At 33.6% G+C, this 25,445-nt stretch overlaps 4 protein-coding genes across 6 annotated transcripts; 2 read left to right on the top strand and 2 right to left on the bottom strand.

Annotated features, from left to right (window-relative positions):
• The first annotated feature begins 927 nt into the window (after positions 1 to 927).
• LOC120079495 (40S ribosomal protein S24-1) lies at positions 928 to 2,600 on the top strand. The gene is made up of 5 exons (XM_039033698.1): positions 928 to 1,103; positions 1,453 to 1,494; positions 1,821 to 1,991; positions 2,094 to 2,180; positions 2,287 to 2,600. Exons 1-5 carry the CDS (start codon positions 1,032 to 1,034, stop codon positions 2,326 to 2,328), a joined length of 414 nt encoding a protein of 137 aa, XP_038889626.1. The 5' UTR covers positions 928 to 1,031; the 3' UTR covers positions 2,329 to 2,600.
• Positions 2,601 to 6,420: 3,820 nt separating this feature from the next.
• On the bottom strand, positions 6,421 to 7,560 carry LOC120080567 (probable transcription factor At3g04930). Its single transcript, XM_039035270.1, has one exon. The coding sequence runs from the start codon at positions 7,558 to 7,560 to the stop codon at positions 6,421 to 6,423; it is 1,140 nt and encodes a 379-aa protein (XP_038891198.1).
• Positions 7,561 to 9,184: 1,624 nt separating this feature from the next.
• On the top strand, positions 9,185 to 11,431 carry LOC120080568 (rubredoxin). Its single transcript, XM_039035271.1, has 2 exons — positions 9,185 to 10,035; positions 11,098 to 11,431. The coding sequence occupies exon 1, from the start codon at positions 9,396 to 9,398 to the stop codon at positions 10,011 to 10,013; it is 618 nt and encodes a 205-aa protein (XP_038891199.1). The 5' UTR covers positions 9,185 to 9,395; the 3' UTR covers positions 10,014 to 10,035; positions 11,098 to 11,431.
• Positions 11,432 to 11,773: 342 nt separating this feature from the next.
• Positions 11,774 to 22,932, bottom strand: LOC120080566 (5'-3' exoribonuclease 4). 3 transcript variants are annotated; one of them, XM_039035267.1, is made up of 22 exons: positions 22,536 to 22,932; positions 21,802 to 21,904; positions 21,648 to 21,724; positions 21,373 to 21,564; positions 21,074 to 21,193; positions 20,874 to 20,936; positions 20,631 to 20,774; positions 20,375 to 20,539; positions 20,126 to 20,203; positions 19,339 to 19,425; positions 17,719 to 17,799; positions 17,063 to 17,155; positions 15,924 to 15,994; positions 15,531 to 15,659; positions 15,057 to 15,133; positions 14,714 to 14,754; positions 14,490 to 14,564; positions 14,161 to 14,312; positions 13,868 to 13,972; positions 13,678 to 13,753; positions 13,347 to 13,429; positions 11,774 to 13,142 (listed from the first exon to the last, which is right to left on the bottom strand). In XM_039035267.1, the coding sequence occupies exons 1-22, from the start codon at positions 22,740 to 22,742 to the stop codon at positions 12,470 to 12,472; spliced, it is 2,892 nt and encodes a 963-aa protein (XP_038891195.1). In that variant the 5' UTR covers positions 22,743 to 22,932; the 3' UTR covers positions 11,774 to 12,469. The 3 variants fall into 3 exon arrangements, with proteins under 3 accessions (XP_038891195.1, XP_038891196.1, XP_038891197.1); XM_039035268.1 differs by having other exon boundaries at positions 21,648 to 21,734; positions 22,536 to 22,674; XM_039035269.1 differs by lacking the exons at positions 21,648 to 21,724; positions 21,802 to 21,904; positions 22,536 to 22,932 and having other exon boundaries at positions 21,074 to 21,248; positions 21,373 to 21,511.
• Positions 22,933 to 25,445: the final 2,513 nt, after the last annotated feature.

Genomic DNA, 25,445 nt, shown 5'->3' with positions numbered 1-25,445 from the left:
ATATGGTAAAAATGGTCATTATATATAAAAGTAAATTTGAAAAAAAAAAAAAAAAAAGAAAGAAAGAAAGAAGGAAAGAAATAGATATGATATCTTTGAAAAATCGAAAACCAAAATTAATATAATTTTAATTATTTTATCTAAAATTTAAGATTCTTTTAAGTTAGAGATCTCATTCGAAAGATATTTTTGGTATACTCTAGAGAGTTCAAAAATCCCAATGATCGAAAAAAATGATCAACCCAATCCAATTTGTGCATGAAATAAATGAAAATTTGATGGGTGGATTGGGTTGATGGGTTCACCTAATATACCTCAAATTAATCCAAACTTATTATTAACTCTAAAATATTTTTTTGCTACTTATAATACAATTATTTATTCATATATTGATTTTAGTTTTATTTAATATCATTATTTTTTTAATAATTTATTCTCCAACAATTCTTACAAATAGCTTCTTAGTACTTCAAAAAGAAAATTTTCATTATATAAATTGAAATTGAGTTGTTAATCTTAATTAATATATGAAAATAATTAAATCTAATTTTTACATATTTATATTGAGCAAAATTTTAAATAAATGACAAATAACTTGAACAAATCCAATCCAACCCATATATTTCATGGTTGAATTGGGTTGATTCGTTATTTAAGTTAAAAAAAATTTACAACTCGAATAATTAAATTTGATCTAAAAAGTTTTACAACCCACATACATCCCTAAAATATACTCCCAAAATCTTGCACGTGAATGTGGCGTGAGATGCCATAATTCTTATAATTTTATTATTACATGTCATAGGGTCAAATTTCCTTAAAAATAAAATTGATCCAAATAGGGCCCAAAATAAGATCCATTAACTTTTGGGCCCAAATAGAACAATGGAAAAAGGCCCTAGACCTCACCTTCCAATAACCTTATTAACCAGCTAGGGTTGTGCTGCAACTCAGGACTCTCCAGCCGCTCCTCTTCGCCTTCGCCTTCTTCGAGCTCCAAGCCTTCCATCTTCTTCAGAGCGTCTTCAGCAATGGCGGACAAAGCAGTCACCATCCGGACCAGGAAATTTATGACCAACAGGCTCCTCTCCAGAAAGCAATTCGTGAGTCCCTCGTTTTTGCTTTCCACGTTCCTTTTCGTTTTTTATTTTTCTCTGTACGTGTTTTTTTTCTTGTAATTTCTTTTTAGGGTTTCGAGTTTGGACTTCGCAAGTTTGTGGATTCGCTGTGGATTCGTGTGTAGTTTTTCTTTATGGGGTTTTGAGTTTGGACTTTGTAAGTTTGTGGATTCGGTGTGGATTCGCGTGTAGTTTGATCTTGAGTTTAGGTTTTCTAGTGTTGCATATCTAACTGACGTGAAAATCACTTTAGGGTGAACGATATGTGCTCCTTGATTGATCAGGGATTTGATTTATATTTGTTTATAATCTCTTTGTTTTATGATTAATGCAGATCATTGATGTTCTTCACCCAGGCAGACCCAACGTCTCAAAGGTAACGCCTTTCTGTATATCTTTGTTTCTTAATTTGTGTTATTTTACTTTTTGTGAATGTTTTGGTGTATATGGCATTTTCAAAATATGAATGAAAACCACGTGAATCCAAACAATCTTTTTGGTTACTTTCCTTTCCCCATCCCTCTCCCCAAGGATCCTTAACTTCGTGTTGTATTTAGCCCATTTTTATTGAAATCGTGAATTCTTTCTTTGCGGTCACTTTTATGGAATCAGAGAACTGTTTTGGCATTCATGTTGCTAATATTTTGACTTGTTTTGGTTTGTGGTGCTCATTATGATCTGTGTATTATTTCTTGTTCTAAGGCTGAGCTGAAGGAGAAGCTAGCTAGAATCTATGATGTGAAAGACCCAAATGCTATCTTTGTTTTCAAGTTCAGAACTCACTTCGGTGGTGGAAAATCCACTGGGTTTGGTTTGATCTACGATTCTGTAGAGAATGCAAAGAAGTATGAGCCAAAATACAGGCTAATCAGGGTAATTATCTCCTTTTAAGCAAAACATCTACTATCTCTTAAAATTTGTTATTCTTTCCATTGAATGACATTACTCAAACATGCTTATACTTTATTATCTCAGAATGGACTCGACACCAAGGTAGAAAAATCAAGAAAGCAAATGAAGGAAAGGAAGAATAGGGCGAAGAAAATCAGAGGTGTTAAGAAGGTAAGTGTATATTTATGGCTAGTTGATGAATGAATTTGAAATGATAGATTGACTTGGATATTATACATTATCATTATTTACACCACTCTTTTATATCTTCTTATAGACCAAGGCTTCGGATGCTGCCAAGGCAGGAAAGAAGAAATGAAATTGCTGGAATTTTGTGCCTATCGCCAAGGATAATCTGCAGAATTGTGTTTTCCTTTTAGTAGAGTCTCTTTTAGTTATCTTTTTACTCCTAAATTAAATTATGTTAAATCAGTGGTTTGGTTGTTGGTGATTAGTGATATGAAAATGAAAACTTTTGTTCTTTGCAGAGGACAGAATTTTTGAGGCTTATCGTTGGTAGATTATGAAAACTGATTGATGGGATATTCCAAAGTTTTATCAATTTTTTCTCATGGAGTTTTTTGCATCATAGAACTTTAGTGTACTGATAAAAATAGATTGCTCAATTTGACCCTATGTTTTGATGAGTGGAAGCAGTATTTTTTAGTTTAATTTTTTTGAAACAAGTTGATTTGATTTTATGTAGTGTGAATCAAGAATAACAAATAATATACCAGTAAGCAAACTTTAAATGAATAATGATTGTTGGAAATTTGTGAATTGGTTTCACGTTGGGGTTCTGATTTAAAAAGAGATTTTTGTATGGTGGATGATCTCATTTCAATGTTCTTCACTCTCAATTCTAAAAAATCAATGAAAACAAACGTTTTGTTTACCTATCCTAAGGCCCAAACCTCCTTTTGCGCAGCCATTTAAGTTAAGACATGCTTTTTACTTCTCTTCTTCATCGATTTAAGTCCTTAAACCTGTCCCAAGGCTGAATCATTCAAAAATCTTTTTGTTTTTCTTCCTATCATCATGCTTTACTTCTCTTCTTCTTCACCAATATTTTGAGAGCTTGAGAGTTTTGCTTGATTTGAGTTTTCGTGAGATTTTACGTTTCTGATCAAAACAATGAAGTGATTAAATTCATTTTCGGGTTGTTTAGAGACGAAACCTCTTGAATTGGGTCATTCTGGAATGTCTTATATTTTGTAGATTATTAAATTAATTTTAGACCATTAAAATTTAACTAAATTTACTCACTCACCCTCTAGTTTAATATATTTATTATCAATTAAATTTTTTAGATTGCACATTTATCATTTTTTATTAAAAAAATATTGGTAATTTATTTATTTATTTATTTTGTAATTTTGTTTATTGAAGAGTTAATTAACTAATTGTTTAAGGTCAATTATAAGCCTTATATATATACAAAAGAAATTGATATAAAATAATTGATTTTAAATCATCAAATAATGTTTTTAATTTTAAAAAAATAACAATCTCTATAGATTAAAACTAGAAGTACATATATACAAGATTATTTAATTGAAATTTTTTTACTTATTTTATTATTAGTTAATTAATTAATATTTTTTAAAGACTAATCAATAATTTTAGTAAATAATGTATGATAGTTAATATATATTATTAATAAAAAGAGATTTAAGTAAATATAATTATGGTTACTTATATTTTTGTTGTCAAAAAGATTATGTTTTTTTCATATTAATTCATAATAATAGAAAAATTATTATATTAGTATTATTATTAATAAAATTAATTATATATATCAATTATAAATTTAATTTAAACGTGTTTATAAAAATTAAATAAATCAACCAATATCAACAAAGAAGAAAAACAAATAAAATTAAAAGATAAAAATTAAAAGAGAGAGAAAAAACTATTGGAAATGGAGAAATCCCATCTATTTGGATGGTTGTGAAAAACCTCTATGGATGGGAATATGAAATGTCTTGTAATTAGATATTTCCATTGCCAAGTTAAAAATTTGTATCAAACAAACGCTCATAAGTTTCAAAATAATAAAATTTTACTCTTGATATTTGGATCGTTTCAATTTGTTTCTTAGATTTCAAGATTTTACATTTTTAACTTTAATTTTTCATTAAATGATCACTTTCAATCATTGACATCAATTTCTATCAATTAATTAAAAATAATTATGAAATAAAATTTTAAAAGTGATAAAAATAGTGAAACTTAATTAATTATAGTTCTTTTAATTATTTTTAATTTATTCATAAATTAATATTAAAAACGAAAAATGAGTATTTAGTGAATAAATGAGTTTAAAAGTGTAAATCTTGAAACATAAGGACCTAATTGAAGTAAAACTCAAATGTCAAGAATAAAATTATAATATTTTGAAAATTAGGTACTATATTGAAGTTAAACTCAAAACTCAAGGACTAAATGTATAACATTTTGAATCTGAGAGACTAAATATACACTATACCCCTTCATTTTTTTTTCCATACCAAATCGAGGCAAATTTCTTATTTCACTAAGAAAATGAAATTCATATAGAAAAGAAGAAGTTTCGACTCCGATTAAAAAGTATTGTTTTTTTGTTTTAATGTACAATAAAAATAATAGTAAATAAAAAATTAGATAAAGACGAGGACGGATTCGACATTGATGTAGATTGGTTTTCCTCACGAGGACGAGGATGAGAAGCCCCTGGCTTGCCCTACTTAATGATCAAAGCGAACATAGCTTAAATCTAATCTTTCATTGTAATTTTTTTTTTAAAAAAAAAATGATTAAAATACATCCAATTGTTTAAGCAATTGTAATTTACGTTCTTTCTTTCTTTTATTTTTTATTTTTTTTTCTTTTCCATAAGACACAATTGTGATCCATTCTACTTCAACTTCAACTATACCGGTATGTTATAAATTATTTTCAATCGTCATCACAACTTAAGGTTTTTTTTTTTTTGGTTAAATTATAAAAAATATCCTGAACTTTATACTTTATGCCAAAAATGCATCTGAAGTTTTAAAAGTTTCAAAAATACCTTTAAACTTTAAAAAAGAATTTAAAAAATACCTTTGTTGTTAGTTTTGGATGAAAATCGTAAAAAATACATTTGAACTTTCAAAATGTTTCAAAAATATCTTTAACTTAATAAAAGTTCAAAAATATCAAAATAGTTAGTATTTGAACAAAAACCGTTAATTCATCGTGATAAAAATGACTTTAATTTTTTTTAAAAAAAAATAAAAAATATTCCTTTTCTCTTAATTTTCTAATTCTTAACTTACATCAATTTTCTCAACAACTAAAACATACCAAAATGTTGTGATGTTGAAGACCCCCCTCACAAAGCGCCTTGGAGAGCAAATTGGAAGGAGTGCCTCTTCATGCGCGCGTATTACATGGAAAGCGTTGTGGCGCCGCAGGGCAACACTGCAATGCTTGCTTAGCAGACTGTCGCTGTGAATGACACAGGGCACAAGTGTCATAGCATTTAAGCAACGTCGTGCCTCCTTGCTCAATTTCACCATTTTACTCCTATTGCTTGCTAATTGCTCCATTAAGCCCGAATTGCATATGAAACGCCTGACAACTTCTTTTGCTCGATAACCTATCTAAGAATTAAAATAAATATTAAATTCCTAAGAACCAATACAATTTAGGTTGATACTTTTTTAATTTAACTATTTATCGTTTTAGTATGTTTCAAGTGAAGATTTTGATTTTGTTATATTTTATGTTTTAACTTAAAACTTTGGTTTTTATTTTGGTTGTTTAGAAAATTGGTGTAAGCTAAGAATTGAAAAATTAAGAAAAATATGAGAGTACACATGTAAGTAAAATGAGGATATCTATATAATTTACCCTAAACTTGTTCTTTTCGAACTTAAGAAAACTTTAAACAAGTTGATCACTAGGAACATTTTTTAATTTTTTATTTTTAAAGTCATTTTTGTCTCGACAAATTAACGATTTTTATTCAAATACTAACAGTTAAATATTTTTGAACTTTTATTAAGTTAAGGTTATTTTTTAAACATTATAAAAATTAAAGAGGATTTTTTAAACAAAAATTTAACGGTTTCCATCTAAAACTAATGGCAGATGTATTTTTGAACTCTTTCTAAAAGTATAAGGGTACTTCAGAGATTTTTATAATTTAATAAAGAAATAGAAATGAATAGTCTTATATATTTCAAGTGTTTATTTTTCCTTAATTCAACCATTGCTGTTTCAAAAGTTTGAAATGGTAATTGGAAGTTGAATTAGGTTCAAATTAACCCATTATAGTGTTCGTTTTTTCTCTTTCGATGTGCAAAGTGTGAAGACTTGACAATTAAAATTAAAGTTTGAACTTATAACTATATTAGAAAAAAAAAAAATCTAATTTAAATATTTGTTAATTATCATTCTGAAGCTTATTTTCACTCTCTTCTTCCTTTGATCTCAACTCCTTCAATGCAATCCTAATTTCTTCCCGTACCAATTCCAATCTCTTCAAATAAACCTCCATTTCCATCGCATGCTGCTTCCGCCACCGCTCCTCCGCCTCCTCTCCTCCGCTCAAATTCGTTATCCTTCTGGCCAGGCCAACCGGCGGCCATCCGTTACTCATCAACTCCTTGAAAAACGGCGTCAAGCAGCCCTTCGCCACTTCCTCAACCAATCCTGAAATTTTTCCGATATCGTTAAGTATACTATTCGGCCTCACCGGAATCTCGTTCGAATTGCTCGCTTCGCCGGAGAGAAACGCCGTGCGACGCCGTTTTATCGATTGATGAAGATCGTCTCGCTCTTCGTATTCGTCTTCGACGTTTTCTGTTTTCACCTTTGTTTCAGTGAAATTAGGATTAATGTCCGCAAGCACTTCGTCTAGAATGCTATCCTCTGCCGATGTTTGTTTTTTCCCCGAATTTCTGCCCCAAATTTTTCTCGAAATGTCGAAAGTTAATCGCTCGTGGACGCTTTTGAAGGCCGGTTTCTCGCCGCAATCGATCTTGCTCGAAGTGATATTATACTTCCTTTTCAATCTCCGGAGCTTATCGATTAATTGATTTTTGTCGCAACATAGTTGAATTTTCGGCTTTATTTTACGATAGAACGCGGCGGCGTCTTGTTGCTGGAGGCGGTGACCGGAGATTCGATTCTCCAATGTGTATTCAAGAAAACCGCGCAAGAGCTTGATTTCATCTTCATTGGTCCAGACAGTGGTTCTCCGTCGTGCCGGAATGGCAACGGTGACAACATTGTTAGTAGCATTAGCAGGGATAGCGATGGCGGTTGGAATGTGATCTTCGATCGGAGAAAAACTGTTGGTTTTAGATTGATGTAAATCTGCAGCGTCTGTCTCGTCCGAAACGGTGGCGTTTTGTTCATTGTTCTGTGCATCTTCTCGGTAAGAATCGGCCTGGTATTCATCGTCGTCATTTTTAAGATCCGTTTCATGTTCATCAGAATCAGAGAGTTGGATATTCTGATCTTCTTCCATGGAGGAAGAAGAAGAAGAAGAAAAAATCCAACCAGAAAGTGGCCATGTCATAATTAATTTGCTCCAAACTTTTTGTTTAATCTGCTTCCGTCTGAGTAAATTTGTTCTTGTTTGTTTGCAATTTGCAGGAAGAAGAATCTTGACCTAGTCTTTCGCTCGATTTAAGAGGTAATAAATTTCTCCATCTCTCTTTCTTATTTTGTGAATTGCATGGGGAATTTTGGGAGAGAATTTAAGGATATGAACAATCCCTATATTATTGGTCACAAATGGTTAGGTATCTTACAAGTGTTTGATTATTGTTTTGTTTTGTTTTCCCTTTTTCGGTTGAAAATGGACAGAGAAATTCTATAGAAAATTTAACCGCTAAAAAACCTACTAATTGAAATGTATACAATGTTTGTTGTATTTTTTTCCTCTCATTGTATCATTCCAACTTCTTTGTCTGTGATTGGTGTATCATTTTCTCTCTACTTTAGTTTTTATATTTTTGGACAGCTTCAAACTTAAAATTATGACAGAGAGATCCTATTCATAAATCTTGATTGATGAGAGGGTGGGCAATTGAGTTTTCCATGTTAAGATAGTATATAATATCTTGATTACTAGTTGAGTTATACTCAAATTGATTACGAAGAAACTAGTTTAATATGAAATATGAATTTTATGATTCTAAGATTATATTAGCTCTTGTAGGTTATTAGTTTGTTCATACTTAGAATGTACGGCAATTCTGACATGCAGTTTGAACAAATTTTTCATTAAAATAGAAGAGATGGACAATAGAATTAATAAATAATAGTTTGAATTAAGTAAAATCACATACTAAATATAGATTTGGTTTTTTAACTTGGTTGCACAAGCTAGACTTGTGAGCAAACACTCTCCAGTTTATTTGGAATGACAAAAAGAAATTACACTTGAAAATATTTTGTTAAGTATTTAAAGTCATTCCAAAGATGCTATTGATACATTTGGTTTTATACCCAAACAAAATGAGTTAGTGTTCTTTAATTTGTTCTAGAAAATGTTTTTATCATCTCAAAGTGAGTTTGGTAATTGGCATGGTTTTTCCTATAGAGATTGAGGTTCAGTCCTCCATTATCGCACTTATCGTACTTAAGACAAAATTTAACATAATACTACTATAACATATTCGTTAGATAAATTTTAGTGGAATTAGCAATTTTGTTATTTTAGTATAGGCCTCTTTGATTTTTTTCTTTTTTCCTTTTTTTTTTCCTTTTTCCCTTCTTTTTTTATTTTTTCTATTTTTTAGAAACACTTGAGATCTCTTTTCTTATTTTATGATCAAACTAATTCCAACCATATCTAGAAAAACACATTTAAAAAATCCTACTACCTTACATTCAAAAAGAGCTCTTATATTTCTCACGATTGAATAGTAGGAATATACATGTATCTTTGTTTCTTTCTTTTTTTATTAAATAATCATGAGATGGAGATTAAATCGTTAACCGATGATTAATATCTTATCCATTGAGCTATAATTTGATGAGACTATCTCAGAATTCTTTTATAAAGATTTTTTTTGTAACCATACACAAAAATCTTGACTAACTGCCATTCAAATTGATTCATATTTTGGGTTTCCAAGAAGATGAGTAAAAGTAAAGCCCAAAAAGAAAGCCCAATTGAACAGACTCCCAGTCGCATCTCCTTCCCCACCCCACCTTATCCTCCACCTCCTCCTCCTCCCACACAGAAACAAAAACCAGCATATACCCTTCCCCATTCCATGGATCCTTCTGATTCTTCTTCTTCCTTTTGAATTCCCCTTCTCCTTCAATCACACACAAAAATCAAAACCCTAAAGACAAAATCCCTCTCAGATTCCAATTCCTTGACACTCTCCACCTCCATCAATGGCTGCTTATTCCTCTGCAAGACCCACTCTCTCTTTCCATCTCTCCCAACCTTCCCTTCCAATTCCCAGATTCAACTTCAAACCCCCCGCCTCCGCCTCTGCCGCTGCCGCCACCGTCCCTGCCGTTCCGCCGTTGCAGAGATCGGCGGCGGCGAGACCCAACTCCATTTTTACCCTTAACTCTATCGACGTCTCTAAGGAAGATAAACCCACTTCTGATGACCCAAATACGCCATCGCCGCCGCCGGTTGTGGCGGTGGATGAGGAGGAGAAGTTTGATAAGCGGCGGCTGGAGGAGAAATTTGCAGTGCTGAACACAGGGATATATGAGTGCAGGTCATGTGGGCATAAGTTCGATGAGGCGGTCGGGGATCCAACGTATCCCATAGCGCCGGGACTGCCGTTTGAGCAGCTGCCGGAGGATTGGCGGTGCCCGACGTGTGGGGCGGCGAAGAGCTTCTTTGAGAGTAAGAGTGTGGAGATTGCTGGGTTTGCTCAGAATCAGCAGTATGGACTTGGAGGGAACACTTTGACTTCTGGCCAGAAAGCTGTGCTTATATATGGAAGCTTGTTCTTCTTCTTTGCTCTCTTCCTTTCTGGCTATTTCTTGCAATGATGGATGATGGATGATCAATCAGGTAACAGACCCTGATTTTTTCATTATTTATTTCAAGAATAATGTGTGTGTATATACCCATTTGAATTCTTAATCAAAATAAAAATTACTCTACTTTTCCTCAAAAACTTAAAAAGCTTGATTTTTGAAACAGGGTAGAAAGTGAACAATAAAACAAAGAAATTTAACCCTTCATATTAAAAAAAATAAAAAATAAAATAGTTATTAAATGAAGTCTTAGTTTTGACTTTAAAAACGATAGAATCCTTTGAATTATTTGGGTCTAGTTTCGTAACTATTTCCTTTTTTGTTTTGGTATTTTGAGAATTAAACCTATTCTATCTCTTTGAAGTAAAATAGTTGAAATCTTAGGAAAATTCTAAAACCAAAAGTAAGTTTTTAAAAACTTTGTTTACTTTTCAAATTTTGATTTGGTTTTTGAAAATATAGATAAAAAAATATATATTACAAAGTAAGGAATTTAGAGGTGGGATGAGTGTTTATAGCCTTAATTTTTAAAAACTAAAAACCAACAACCAATTGGTTACCAAGCGGGACTTTAGTTTTTCTCTCTTTGTTTAGAGTTCAACAACATGGAAGTGACAAGAACATGTGATCTCTCAATCAAGGATATATGTCTTAACTAATTGAGTTATGTTTAAGTTGACTGATTATGAATTATACTCTTTAATCTTTTGTGGTTAGCTTAAAAAATCACTCGAAGATACTTTAAAGTTGGAACTAGAGTTTGAGAGATTAAGTAGATTGGTGATGGTGTCGATTAGGTAATACACTAATATTATGAGTAAATAGTAATTGCTAGCATGTGGAATCAGATATACTTGCTATAACTAGTAAAAACGTGTTTATTGTAGAGAGTTATTATTATTATTATTATTATTTTGAAAGAATATTGTAGAGACTAAAGATTAGTATGATTCGAAGTCTAACAATTGTAATAGACAATTTAAGGTTTAAGGATGAAATTGACACATGGCAAATGATTTTGATAATTGTATTTCTTTTTCTCATTTTGTTACATGTGTACTTGCAAACTCTAATGCATAAAATTGTGGAATTTCAGGTGGATTGAATAAATTATATAGGAGTTTGTGTATCTTGTTTGGTGGACTCCAAATTCTCACTGAATTTTTTGTGTTAGACAAAACAAAAACAAAGCATACTGTTGAATTATATATAAACTTCACTCTCAATCTTCTTGATCCTGGTGAAGTCAATGAATTCGCCAAATGTAATCAACCGCGAGAAATGAGACATTTTCTATCTCGTCAGGTAAAAAAAATGACTTCTAGAGTTTGCTAACCACCAAAATTTGGGAAAAACTTACCATTATATTGGCTGACACCCACTTTGATTTTGTATTTATTATAACAAATGCCATGTTTTGGGATGTTTAATTTCCTTTTCCCCTTAATGAGATATCACAATAACGTGAAAATAGTTTTTAAATGCATGATTTTACTTCCTTGAGTCATTTTTCTTTCTTCCGTCCAGAGTTTTTGTTCTTTTATATATATATATATATATATATATATTAAAATTTGAGCCGACTTGAACATATCTCAACTCACGACACAAAAAACTGACAACTGACAATGTGTGGCGTCAAGAACTTCCTGGCTGATGGCATGCAATGAAAACGTCAATACCAACTGAACCCATGCTCCCTCAAGTTAAAACTAAAAGGATTTGAGCCAAAGAGTGTAATGAGAAGTTGAGTAACTTGGAAAACACGAGCATCGAAAAGCATCTGGTACTTTTACTAGAAGAGTAACATGTAACACTTGATACATGCAGCTTTACAGGCTTTAGAATGTCTTAAAACGGGCATCAATCAAAAATAGTTTCAATAAGCACGAAAATAGAATATGGTCAAGGTATAAACATGTCGAATCCTTGTCTCTTTGGTCATGTTTAGTTTTTCTTTTCTTTCTCAGGAGGGGAAAAGGGGGGGAAAGGTACAAATACAACCTAGTAACTAACTACACGTATCTTCTGTGCTATGAGATCCACTATAATCAAACATGTCTACTCTACAATTCCTCTTCAAAACCCCAAACAAAGGTGGGAAATTTCTAGAGGTAAGACTTGTAGGTGCACTACAGTATGAAATGATTCATTGGTACAATATGCACAAAATTCATCAAATGATCTTACCCATTGTTTTGGCTTGAATCTGTTCATGCATGCAAATAGTTCCATCTTTAAATGTCGCACCCGGTCGCTAAAAAATAAAGTCACTTTCATGATGAGAATGCAAGACGAGATTCCACCAAATGAATGATCAGCTCGCATGACTTGCCCCGGAGCACCTGTATTAGGGTTTGCCTCACTGAAATCCATGTTAGGTACAACTTGAGGAATGCTGCAGGTGCTTTTTTTCACATTATGGTAACTTAAATAACAGCCAACAACAAGAACCGAACAAACTACAGTTACTGCCTGCTTCCTGAACCTGACCCGCTCTGGGATGCTGGACTCTTTGCTAGATACACTTGTTTCGATTGTTTCTCGTTGACCCCTCCCAGAAAACTTTCTTGTTGTCTTGTATATATTAAGCTTGCACTTGGCGCTCTATTAATCCATTTGTGTGGTGGTGAAGGAAGAGCGTCAGTAGCCTGGGAAAAATTCTGTTGATTTGCTGAGTTTCCAACCTTCAGCATCTTTGGCAACATCACGGGAGGAGGGCCACGAGTTAAAACATCAGGAGATCGATTCCTTACACTCTCTTCGATCGTCAAAGCAGACATTCCAGTCCTCACATTGTATCGTTCCTGTTGCGGTACCCTATCATTTCCTCGGGAACTTTGCCTGTCACCTGGCATACCATTTGAAGAGTGGGAATATCTTGGTCTACCTGATGCACTCTGGTAATTACTATAGTGGCCGTAGATATAATTTGGATCTTCACCATACCCTGTTTCATAACCTGGAGATCCAACTTGTCGTGGACGAGAGAACATAGGCAGTCCTGGGAAATTGCGAGAATAGGGTTGTTCAAATAATCCCGATGATGAGCCATTAGGTTTGATATTGAGTGTGTTTTTGACAAGACGATGAGCTGCTTCTCCCAATAGAGGGCCTGCAATAGCTCCAGGTACTTGGGGCCTGAAAAAGAGGTGCATTCGGTAAAAATACAACCTATCAAAAAGGTTGACATCCATAAATTCTATGTCATTAAAACTATGTATAATTGTGTCAACAAGCTTGAAAACAATTCCATATGGATTTTCCAAAATCTATTCAATGAACTTAAAATTTTGTACGGTTAACTTTCATACAGTAAAGATGAGGCAAATTTAGGTACACTACCGTTCTCTGCCATGATAGCGCCGGGAATTATTGTCTTCGTGCCATAATGTAGGGAACGGTTTGATATCCAAGGAACTTAGAACCTGCAAATACAACAAAACATCAAGCTATAGGCAAATTTCAAATACTTTTAGCTAATATAATGGCAAGGAAAGGAATGATCATCGAAAAAGTCATCATGCGGGCATCCTAAACTAGAATTATGCTAATGAAAAAAATCCTTGCACAATGGCAATGCATAAATGAACTACTGTAGTTTTTTCACATCTGTTTCAGAGACATTATTACTGAAAGGAAATTCGATGGGACTTAGGACTCATATCTAACGCACCTTTTTCGGGATGATTGCTCCCTTCGGAGGTTCAGGGATATGTTTATGCTTCTGGGGATTAAGATATGTAACATTTCTACAGTTAAAAATAAAATGTGAGTGAGAGATGAGAAAGAGAAAGAGAGAGAGAGAGAGAGAGAGAGAGAGAGGCCTGTGTGTCTCAGGTTTACCAAATTAAAGAAAGACTTACAGGACTTGATTACATTGGATGTCTGGCAAACCGTTGATCGGTGATGGAACAACATTACGGATTACATTTCTTTCACACAACCACAGGTATCCATTCATCCCACCACTGTAAGATGAACACAACAGAAGGATCGAGCAGCAAGGTAAGCACATACAGGGGGACAAATTATCAGGAATTTGAATGAAAATGCTTCGCTGGGTTAGATTCCCGATCCACCAACTATCTGAAATGTTGGCAAACAGGGCTTCATCATCCAGAAAGATGGACGGCACTCGTGATGAAACTAAACTTACCTGGCGTTTGTATCAATCACCCAACAAGTTCTTGCATGTGGAGGTAGTTGACTAGCAACTTGGTAATAAGAGAAAATCTGTGCAGATAATGGATGGGCACAATGTGTATAAAGCAAATCAAGCATCACACTATTCCGATTCTTCTCTTCATCCTGCATAATGTACCAAATTTGCAAATTAATAATCTCAGCATTGAAACTCGATTGACTACACAAGAAAGTAATTTCACCTTCTTCACAGAGTACAGACTAAATCAAAATACGGTTTGATAAGAGTAAAGGAATAGAAGCGACTCAAAAGCTAAAAGTACATAACTCGTTCTTTCATACCGTCAAAGAGCTTTCAAGTCTCCTAGTTTGAGCAAGCAACTTTCTCTCGTCAATGAAAGGTAATTTGGCAACACCCTGAATTTCACAAGGGAAGAAGATTCAGTGGCTTCCATCAATTTAACAAACATCAAAAGAGATTCTTGAAAAGATAACACTTCAGAATATTCTTTTAAAAAAATAAATAAGCTTCTAGCTCATTGGGGAAAAGAAAAAAAAAGCAGTACCTGCCACTGGAAACGCTTTCCATTCATGTCAATCTCAAAGTCTACACACCCAAAAAGAAAACACCATTTGAGGAAAAAAGAAAAATTACAAGAAAACAAAACAAATAGTGACCAAGTGAAAACAAACACCATTAGATTTCATATTTCATTTTTGGAGCTCGATTATGAAGATTTTTTGTTACTATTCCTTGAGCTCTATCTTCCATGGTTGGAGCATTTTTCTTTTATCGCATTCCCTTTTGTGAGCTTAATTTTTTGTATGCTTGTATTCTTTCATTTTTTTTCCCTTAATCAAAGATGATATTTTTATTAAAAATTAAATTTTTGTTAAAAAAGTGATTACCTGAAGGATAAAATTCAAGGATAGGCGATGACGGATCAGTCATCAAGTTCCTGTATTTCTCAGGAAGAGCAGTTGAACTGTATCGATAAAAGCAATTAGCATGATGCATAAAAATCAAGAAAGTGGATAAGCTAAACGAGGCAATGTAAGAGGAGGACATGCTGAAAAGAAAATAGAGAATATTTTGAGACAAAATCATACAAGGATCAGTCAGGCTTTAGTTCGGTTTTGGCTTCTGATAAGTGTACTCAAATAAAGAAAGTATTCTGCTTTACTTTTTTACTTAGCGCCAACAGGGGAAAAAAAAATCCAACATTATTCTTTTGTTGGCTTAGCCATTGAACTTTTTATGCTTTCAATGGAAAGTGTTTTTCACTTCTCGTTAACAAAAGTCAGATATAATTTCATCTTTATTTAGCTATATAAACTTTAAATAGACTAGCAAGATAAATGACAGATAAATTAGGATAGAACCTTGCAGCTGGTAGAGTTCCCATCAGTTGATCAAAAGGCTTAAATGGCTCTCCGATGAAAAAGGTTATCTCCAAATCAGCCAAGTTTTTAAGGTCAGAGGCAAAAGGTGAATAATGATAAGGATAATACCTGAACCAAAAAAGCAAGTTTCAGTTGAAACATCAACAACGTGAGCACTGCCCATTGCCATGCCAAAATACACGGATACCAAACAGCTTATTGGCCCTTGTTTTTAATTCAATGGTGATTTTCAATCAAGACTCAAAAAACAAATCAAGACCTAAGACATTGCATGCATATCCACGGAAAATTAATGGACAACTTTAAAATCAAAAGAAGAAATGGTTCGCTGAAGAATGCACCCATTTGTTATAATAAGCAAGTGAAGGTTACCATTGCCAAGAGCAAACCCCTGAATAGTAATATCGACAGACCCAACATAAACCCTCCACATACTTCAGGACCTGCACAAAAAATAAACCCATCAGCTACTTCTGTTCATCAGAACTACTTGAGGGGGATTTGTTTAAGGTAATTATTAATGCTATTTGATAACGAAAAATTCTCAGCATCCAATTCAAATAATATCTGCCAATTGTTGATGAATTAAAAGCATTGCAAGCTCCCAATCTAACAAGCGCACAACATGGAAGCACACAGAAGCCAAATTAAATATTTTATACAAACTCATGACAAGAGGATTGGGGTAATAGAGGCCAAGTAAATCTACAACTATAAATTAGTCGTGAGATATTTCCTTAAGACCCAAAACAGGTTTTCCAAAATATAAATCACCAAAAAGGAAACAGTAAAACATGAATTCAGCAATGCATTTATCTATTGCTAAACTATAAATTATTAACCCAATTTCTCATTTCCATGCTATATTGCATTCTGCAACTTCAAATTTTTTTTCCGGCTTTTTCAAATTTGACATTCAGCACTATTAACTTACCACTCATCTTAGTCCTAGAAATCACATCAACTTCTTTAATTTTATTTCCATGAAATTCATCGCTTGAAATTATTAGATGATAATAAATCATTCATAGTCTAATAAGAAGCTAGCAAAATTAGAACTATCTGGAATATTCCATGTAAGGTGTCCAACGAGGTTCAGCAAACCCATCACCTTTTGGACCTTGGTTGAATCTAAAAGTCTTTCACCACTAATGTACAACACTTGGGATAAACTTATCGACAGTATGATCCTGGAAAAATAAATCAAATGCTAACTCTAAATTAATATGATAAATATAGAACATAAACTATCTACATAAAACATTATTCGGGAGTCCTCAGGTAATCCATGGTTTAACTTTAAAGTTCTGGGAGGATGTGTGGTTGGAGAATACTCAATCATACTCTTCCCCGCACTAAATAGGTAGGAGAATAGCAAGAATTAAAAGATGTGTAGAGTTTAAACTTTGAAGAGGGTGAGAACCACTAAGAAGTACATCCTCCAGAAAATAGACAAACAATAATGATCATTATTATTATATTAGTGAAGCAAGCACGAGCAATTGACTTACCACATCTTGTTTTATTTCAGCAATGTTTTCTGGGCTAGCATTGAACTTCTCGGCATAATACCTCTCCTTGTATCCAGGCTCCCCTAACTTGATCTGGAACAAAGGAAATGGCAAAGAATACAAGACCCATATTTAGACGTCCATCAAAATGTACACATTTCAAAAATCCCATCACCATGAGATTACATGTAAGTCTTCCAATTCAAAAGGAAAAAAAAATCTATCAAAAGGGAGGAATTGTTCATCCTTTCCATTCATGAGACATAAATTTCCGTCTCTCTCTCTCTTCCACTCTCTCACACACAATGCTAAGTGGATAGAATTGATGTCCATATTTTAATCATTGGAATGAGTGCATGCTGACCCCTGGTTTAGTCGATCCAACTTTTATACTACAGTCTAGAGGGATTTTAAAGAAATAATCAGCTCTTGGTACAAGCAATAGCAGATGATCAAACACAACAAACATCCACAGGATTAGTTCTTAAAATTTCTTAATATATTCCTGTAAAAAACATACCTTGCATCTTATACATAATTTACACATTAGTTTTTTCAAGAAAGATAGATATAATGAGTTAGTATGACCAAATAGATCCCTGCTATCTGTTATCGTACATACAAAACTATTGAGAAATAAAAGTTCTGCTTTAGACCTTGTCAATTGTCAGAGGTGGGGGTGCAGGTCCATTCTCTCTCCGAGCTCTACCTCTCATTTCTTCATTATTCTCCTGTGCCTGTTGACCAGCATGTTATATCAGAATTTTTACGTCCATGGACATCATTATAGTATTGAAGATATGAATAGCTAAAGGCTAAAGATCAGAGTATGGAAAGATATACACATATGGCAGACGAAGACATGACATTATTACCTTACAATGCAAATCTTCACGAGGATACAAAAGATGCAATGTAACATTTCCAAAAAAAAAAGGAGAACGAAAGAAAGAAAAGGAAAAGTTCTTGTTTATGTAATGCCTAATGACATGCACACCTACATTCTCATATATACTTCCATTGACGGGCATGTTTAAGAAAGAGAAGGATGCTAGTCTGGTCTGGTTGATTGCAAAAGTGTTCTTGAAGTAGAAAAAAATAGATGATTACGATGAACAAGAGGTAGATAGCAACAAAATTTGTCACTATTGAAACACCACCGAGTATCCAAATGCATTGAACCAATAAGGTACAAAAAAATGCAGATCAAGTCTTTGCTATTAGAAACAAATTAAAATGCATTATTGGGTATTCAAATTTTTTTATAAGTTTGCTACAAAATCACAAATAAATTAATTAATTATAATATTTATTCTTCATATTTCTTTTTTGACATTTAATTGATAAATGACTTTATTCATTATATTTCAAAAAAATATTTTACTGAATTTAATATTATTTATACATAAGAAATTTTGTAAATCCTTGAGAAATAGTATACATTTCTTTTTTGTTTCTTTAGATAAGAACATTTCAGAAATAGTGTAGGTTTTATTTAAAGCTACTTTAATGTATAATCTAGGAATAGCGTGTTCATATCCTTAAAACTACGCTTTCTGAGGGATGTGAGAATCTTTCAAAGAATGTAGGAGATCAATTAATTGAATTCAAACCATACTATAACTTGAAGGAGTCAAGTGGAAGATAATCGCAAAGATCATACAAATAGAATACATTAGACATCATTACAAGCATCATACAACCAGAAGGTTATGCAGTGAGTAAACCAAGGGATGAGTTTGTAAGTTATGTTAGTCCAATATATGTATGTTTCTTCTCTCCATCCTTTTTGTACCTTCCTTCTTAAATTTTCAATGACCAAATGATCCATATAAAAACAATGTGTATTCTGTAAGGTAGACTCTATTATTACCCTGGTTTCCTTTACAAACCCTACTGCCCTCTTTCCAAACTCCAAAAATCTCTACATCCAAACCAATCAATCCATAAGTGCTCTCTGTTTGATGCAAACTTGAGAAGATATTTTTTTTTTTAAACAGAAACGAGGCTTTTCATTGATGAAATGAAACGAGGCCAATGCTGCAAACTTGAGAAGATATTATAACTATAGGTAGTCATCATTATAATTATTGAACCACAAATTTAAAGGAAACAAACTTATCGTTTGCTACATTTTTTTTATAGGTTCAGTTTTCATCGGTATAGGACAAGCATGGGTCAGAGCAAAGCACTAACGAAACAAAGTATAACAAATAGTAGATAAGATTTAAAATGCTTTGAAATTATAGCACGCAGAACAAGAGATGGCCATAGACCTGCTGAATCCGGGCTCTTTTCTGAAAGATTTGGTCTTCATGTACAGCTACAGCTTGGATAAAATGCTCCACTTTATCTAACAAAACCTAGTCAGTTCACAGAAAACAGAAACGGAAGATTGATCAGAATAGAACTTCATTAACTTACACACGGTCAAGCACACAAAAATATTTCACAAGAGAGAAGAAAGTGAGGAAATAACAGGAAATAATTTCACGATGCATAACCCTTAACAACCAATTTGCATGCATGGAATATCATAGATGCCTCACTCACAGAATAAAGAGCAAGCAAAATGAAATTTGCCTGTTTTCTAAGATTTTTTTCTTTTTGAAAATAGATATATAGCATATCATAAATGCAAAAAAGAATAACCAGATTTGGCAAGGAGATAGTAATCTAATCCCGAAGCCTCAAGAAGGGGAAACTATAAACAAACAAATGCAGGAATGTGACAAAACACTCTCCTTGTTGATCATCATATAAACAATAGATGAGGAGATGGTAAATTATTTCGACCCAACACAATGGCACTTTACAAAATTAATAAAATGAGGGGAAAAAATTAGAGAAGCTACTTTTCAGTTCCACTGAGCTGCATAACAGATTTGAACTTTGGCTCTCGAAATGCACATGGTTCACACATAAAGTAAGCGACAAGGTTTTAAAGAAGAAGAAAAAGGGTAGAGATATGTTCAGGCAGTGAGTTCAGATGAAATCCATTTCCAGAGAAAAATATGTCTGCAACGATGAACAAGTTTGCAAGAAATAAGAATAGACCATTACCTCACCCGCATCAGTAAGATAACCACCAATAGCAGGAAACTCCTTTCTATATATGTGCATCAGTAAATTAATAGCACCCTGAACCAGAAAAGTACGTCTGTCATGATACTGTCGTTAAAGATAAAATTATGGAAAAGAGGCAGCAAATACGACTTTAAAGCGCACTCAAATCACTGAATATGTGCCTTTAGCCATTTTGGAAACAACGAAATAACAGTATGCTTCTAGAAAATAGTTAGATGCCCTTACCTCTCTTATCTCCAAGGTCGGCATATGTGGAAGAAAGTCATTGCCAACAAAGAAACACAAAAACACAAAATCATCCACTATCCGCTCGAAATTAATCTCAAAAGGTGGATTGGGAATGTCCAATTCATACTGCAAGTATTCTCGTAAAACCCAAATGTTGAGAAACTGCATACGGAATACATCATGTCAGGATACAGTAGAACATACTATATAAGGTGCGTTGAACCTTTGAAAACAAGATAACATATTCTCCCACCTGATATTTCTTCTTATGAATCGGAGTTTCATCGGCTGCATTACAATCTTCTGGTCCATCAGACTTTCCACGACACTCAGCTGCTAAATGACCAACTTTGCCACAATTGTAACATTTTTCTTGTTGCCCAGGTAGCATTATTACCTGCACAACTAATGTGTATATTCAGTAATCGATCAATTTGAAGCAGGAGATCAGCTAGAAGTTAGAAATACATAAGCACTCATAAGACAGCCAACTGACCTCTCTTAAGATTGAAAAGTGAACCTCGTGTGTTGCTAGACTAAGCATAATCAGATCTGCATCCTGGAATTAATACACAAAAATAGTTTAGTTCAAAAATAAAGAGTCCAGGAATTATAATGCAATAACTCTTTCTGTGCGTGCAGCCAAGAAGAATTAAGAAAAGGAAACTATGAAAAGCTAAGATGGACAACACTCACCAGACCGTACAGACAATGTCGAGTGTTAGGATCGAAACCAGGTAAATCGCGTTGTAGGCGAATGTATTGCATAATTTTGTGTTCTCCCTCACCAGGAACATTTGAATCAGATAGAATAACCTTCAAATAACCATCCAATGCATCCCCATAAATAAACATAGAGAGACAAAGTATCCTGAAAGCCAGAAGTATAAAAGGTGGAAGATACAGAAAGGATTACTCCACCAATAAGGAATTATCCAATCTTTAAGCCAATTGAAGATAAAAGAATGAGAAGAACAAAATTGTTCCAGTCGTACCTTCGTAAACCTCCACCCTGGGTTGTGATTTAATCTTGATTGCGCATAATACTGAAGTGCTACTGAGAGCACTCCCATAAATTGAGTTCCAGGGGTGATAACGTTAGAATCACATGTTTCAGGCTTCTCCTTAGGCAATAAGGTTTGCCCGTCGGCTTCAAACGCTTTTCTTAATCTTTCTTCTTCAGCTTCCTAACACGTGAGCGAAAAGTAATTAAAATTCTTTCATTGATCATAAATATAAATGATGATAAATGGCATATAAACAGTCTCACGGCCTCAGCAGCATCTTTTGCAGCTCTGAAACGTCGAGAACGTTGCTGGTTCATTTTAGCTCTAGGTGCAACACCATCTGCCAAATTCTAAATTTATAAATAGACCTCCCATAAAGAGAACAAAAGTGCTCCAAGAACCTAAAATACTTCATACCAATTGCCATGTAAAGAACCTTTCTTGGGCGAACCAATGAGAAGAGATGGTCAATGTAATCAAAAATGGATTTAAATACAGCATCATAAGTAGTGGGTGGAGGCTGCACATATAAATTAAGCACAAATCAACAGCAACCAATTTCAGCAGTTCTTATTGAAAATAAATCAAAGATGGAGGCCAATTCTAGCGTCACTTGTCAGCAATGCATTCATAATAGGCCAAATCAAAACAATCACAGTTCTTACTGTCTTATAATTTTTCGGAAAGCAAAAGTAGAAGCGTAACTTCAAATTTCATTTCGAGAAGAAACCATGCCATCGTTCTTGTGTCTCAAACACAACCAGATTATATTTTAAACAGCATTTTGATCGACACTGGCAAATTTTCATTTCTAAATCAAATTTACTTCGCTCTGTGAAATAACCAACGCCAAAAACAACAATATATGCTAATCCAGTTTCCGCATTAGACAAGTTCCCACGCCAACGACCACAAGCTAGAACTTAAGATACAGAATTCTCCTTCTTAACAGTCAAATTTCGCAAAACCCACTAAGCTCTCCACTATTCTGTCAATACTGCTCTACTCTAAGACAAGCCAAACACATATACACCGGAAGAAGCTCAAACTAAGCCATATAATGTAAAGATAAAGCTCATTTCCCCTTCTAAACCAATTCCATTACAATCTCGAAACTGAAGCCAATGTAAAGGAGGACAAAAATTGAATACCTTGCCTTCAGGATGAAAGCACGGATGAATTATGCCATTCATATCCAAATACAAGTTGTCAAACTCCATTCCATTAGGGTTGGGCTTGGAGACGTCGATCGGCAGAAGGACACCGCTAGGGCCATTGACTGGCTCTTCCTCGACCACATCGGCGATCGACCTCGGGTACCGGTCGGCGAGCCACCGGTAGAAGGCTGGGACACCCATGGCCGATAGAGCTCCGGCTAGTCAGTTCAAAGAAGAGGGAGTTTCGAGATCTGCAAAAAGCTTCTTCTGCAGGCAAGTTGAGTGTACGGATGCTTTGGGCAAACACAGCCAAACAGAGAGACGCAGATGGGGAAATTGGAACGTGTTTGGAAACGAAGATTGTTGTGGCCTTATCGTGGACAAGTATTTCCCTTCACCATGTTTAGGGTTAATTGGTAGGGAATTGAAAACAAAAAATTGGATGAAATTAATAGGTATATTTCATGTTTGGAAATAGGCTAGTTAAATAGTTATATTTCATGTTTTTAGATATATTAATTAGTGAATGCTAGGTTGTATGTCCTAAAACTTACCGTTTGTAAATTTAAATATATTCTATTTGAAATAAAAATGTTATTGAGTTTTATTCAATAAATATATTATTGAATATGTAACTTGCACTTGTAAAAGTCTAAATCCAATAAACTAAGATTCTTGGCTATTACGTGAATGCTTATACTTTATGTGGAGACATACAAATGGATCAAGTTTAATTAAATAGCCAAAACGGTCTATAGTACACAAATAAGATTGGGTACCTTATTCTGGTAACACTATTAGATGTTGTCCGTTTTGTATTTAGTACTAACGATGTGATCCTAAATCGCTCATGTGGAGACATGCGAGTGTGGGCGTCCTATGCAATGAGTTTGTGTAAGATCGGACCAAGAAACAAGCCACTCTTGCTTTATAACTTTGTTTACTATTTAAGAGACTATTTCAAAGCGACGACCTAGGGAACTCAACTTAATCTTGAGCTAACTATGAATTCCTGTTTATTCGGGATTATCCTTAGATTTGCATAGGTGAGGGTTGGCTCAACAGCGTCGGCTCAATAAGTCTCCCATCTCAGGGATAAAACGGGGTGATAGTTGGGGACATAGAGTGCATGACATAATTCATTCTTACCCACTTTTAGGGTTTGTAGAGAGGTTGTTCTCTTAAGTATTGATTCTGAGTCTTGAAAAATGGGCTCCACCCTCTCATTGGCTTGAGAGGGACTCGATTTGGTGATTAGATCACAAACCAATTGTTCATTAAAGGATCAGTAGGACTAAGGAGTACGATGTAATCTCTGGGGTAAAACAGTATTTGACTCAACCGTTAATACGAACAACCTGCGAAGGATCGACTTACCATTTATGGTTAAATCAAGTGGACAAAAATATATCTACAGTGACAGAAGTATAACTATCAAGCTTTAGTAGAGCAACCCAATAGTTAACAGATGTTGATTAATTAGGTTTAAAGAGTTCAGTCAATTAATCTCGGATCGTTGGAGCCCAAGAATTGTAGGTGCATTAGATCCCCTACTAGCTCATAAACGGATTAAATCTTATAACAGCGTGATGAATAAATTTGAAACGTTCAAATTCGAATTAAGAGAATTAGTAATTATATACGATGTAATTATACATTTGATTATTGAATTAAACGAAATTGGAGAATTGAATAATATTTGAATACGATTTAAATATTGATTTCATGAGTAGAGATCCATGATGGAATCGGTGTTTAATTAATTTTATTTGTTATATTAATTTAATTTATTAATTAATTAGTTTAATCAATTATTTAGAATTAATATTATTAAAATCAATTATTATAATTAATCTTGGTTAAGATTAATTTTAGAATTTTTTTTCCAAAATTGAAATATGATTTTGTATTAAATTTATTGTTTAAAAATCAATTGAAATTGAAATTATAAAATTTAATTTTCAAGTATTGATTTTTAATTAAATAAAAATGGAAAATAGTGAAAGTGGTTTTGTCCCACATTTGACTTACAAACTCAAAATTCCACTTAGTTTCTCAAGGAGGTGGTGTCACTATTGGATGGATTGGGAATGCATGCTCGAGTTGACAAAATCCAATTTCAATGGATGAGGTTCATCCAATTTTGATAGTTGGCTGGTTTTGAAGAAGAAAACTCTTCAGCAAACCCCAAAAAAATTATGACCTCTTATCTTCAATAATTCTCTCGATTCAAACTCATTTGGGATCCCACAATCCAATCTAAGGGTCTAGAGAATAGTAGGGAAGATTAAGTGGTGGTCTACGAGAGATTGCTAAGAAGATTCAAGCTAATTTCGTGGATTGAAGAAGTTCTTCAAAGGTAATTTTTGAAACCCTCTTTTCATTTTGTGAATAGGCTTACTAAGATGCTAAAATTGATGAATTAGAATGCTTGATGATCCTGATTTCTTCCACTAATTGTATGCTAACTCCATCAAAGAATACGTGTGATGTACCGATTAAAATATTTAGAACATCAAATTTTAAATGGATATAATTTTAGTTAAATATAAAAAGTAAATGGCTAATATAAAAGTTAGAAATGATATAAAAGATGACAATGGTGTTGTGGAAAATCTAAAAGTCATCGAAGAGGCAAACACATTGAGCGAAAATATCACTTGATTCGAGAGATTGTGCATCGAGATGACGTGATTGTCACGAAGATTGCTTTGAAGCACAACATTGCTAATCCGTTTACAAAGATTCTCACGACTAAAGTGTTCGAGGGTCATCTAGAAAGTCCAGGTCTACAAAATATGTGGTATATTGTCTAAGGCAAGTGGGACATGTTACTAGGGTATAGTGTTGCTCTAGTTTATTGTATTTTGTACTTTATTTGTATTGTACATTTGACTCTTTAAG

The sequence above is a fragment of the Benincasa hispida genome, chromosome 6 (assembly GCF_009727055.1).
Source record: "Benincasa hispida cultivar B227 chromosome 6, ASM972705v1, whole genome shotgun sequence".
Classification (NCBI taxonomy): domain Eukaryota; kingdom Viridiplantae; phylum Streptophyta; class Magnoliopsida; order Cucurbitales; family Cucurbitaceae; genus Benincasa; species Benincasa hispida.
Note: the sequence above shows the minus strand (reverse complement) of the source record. Positions and strands in the feature narration are given on the sequence as shown.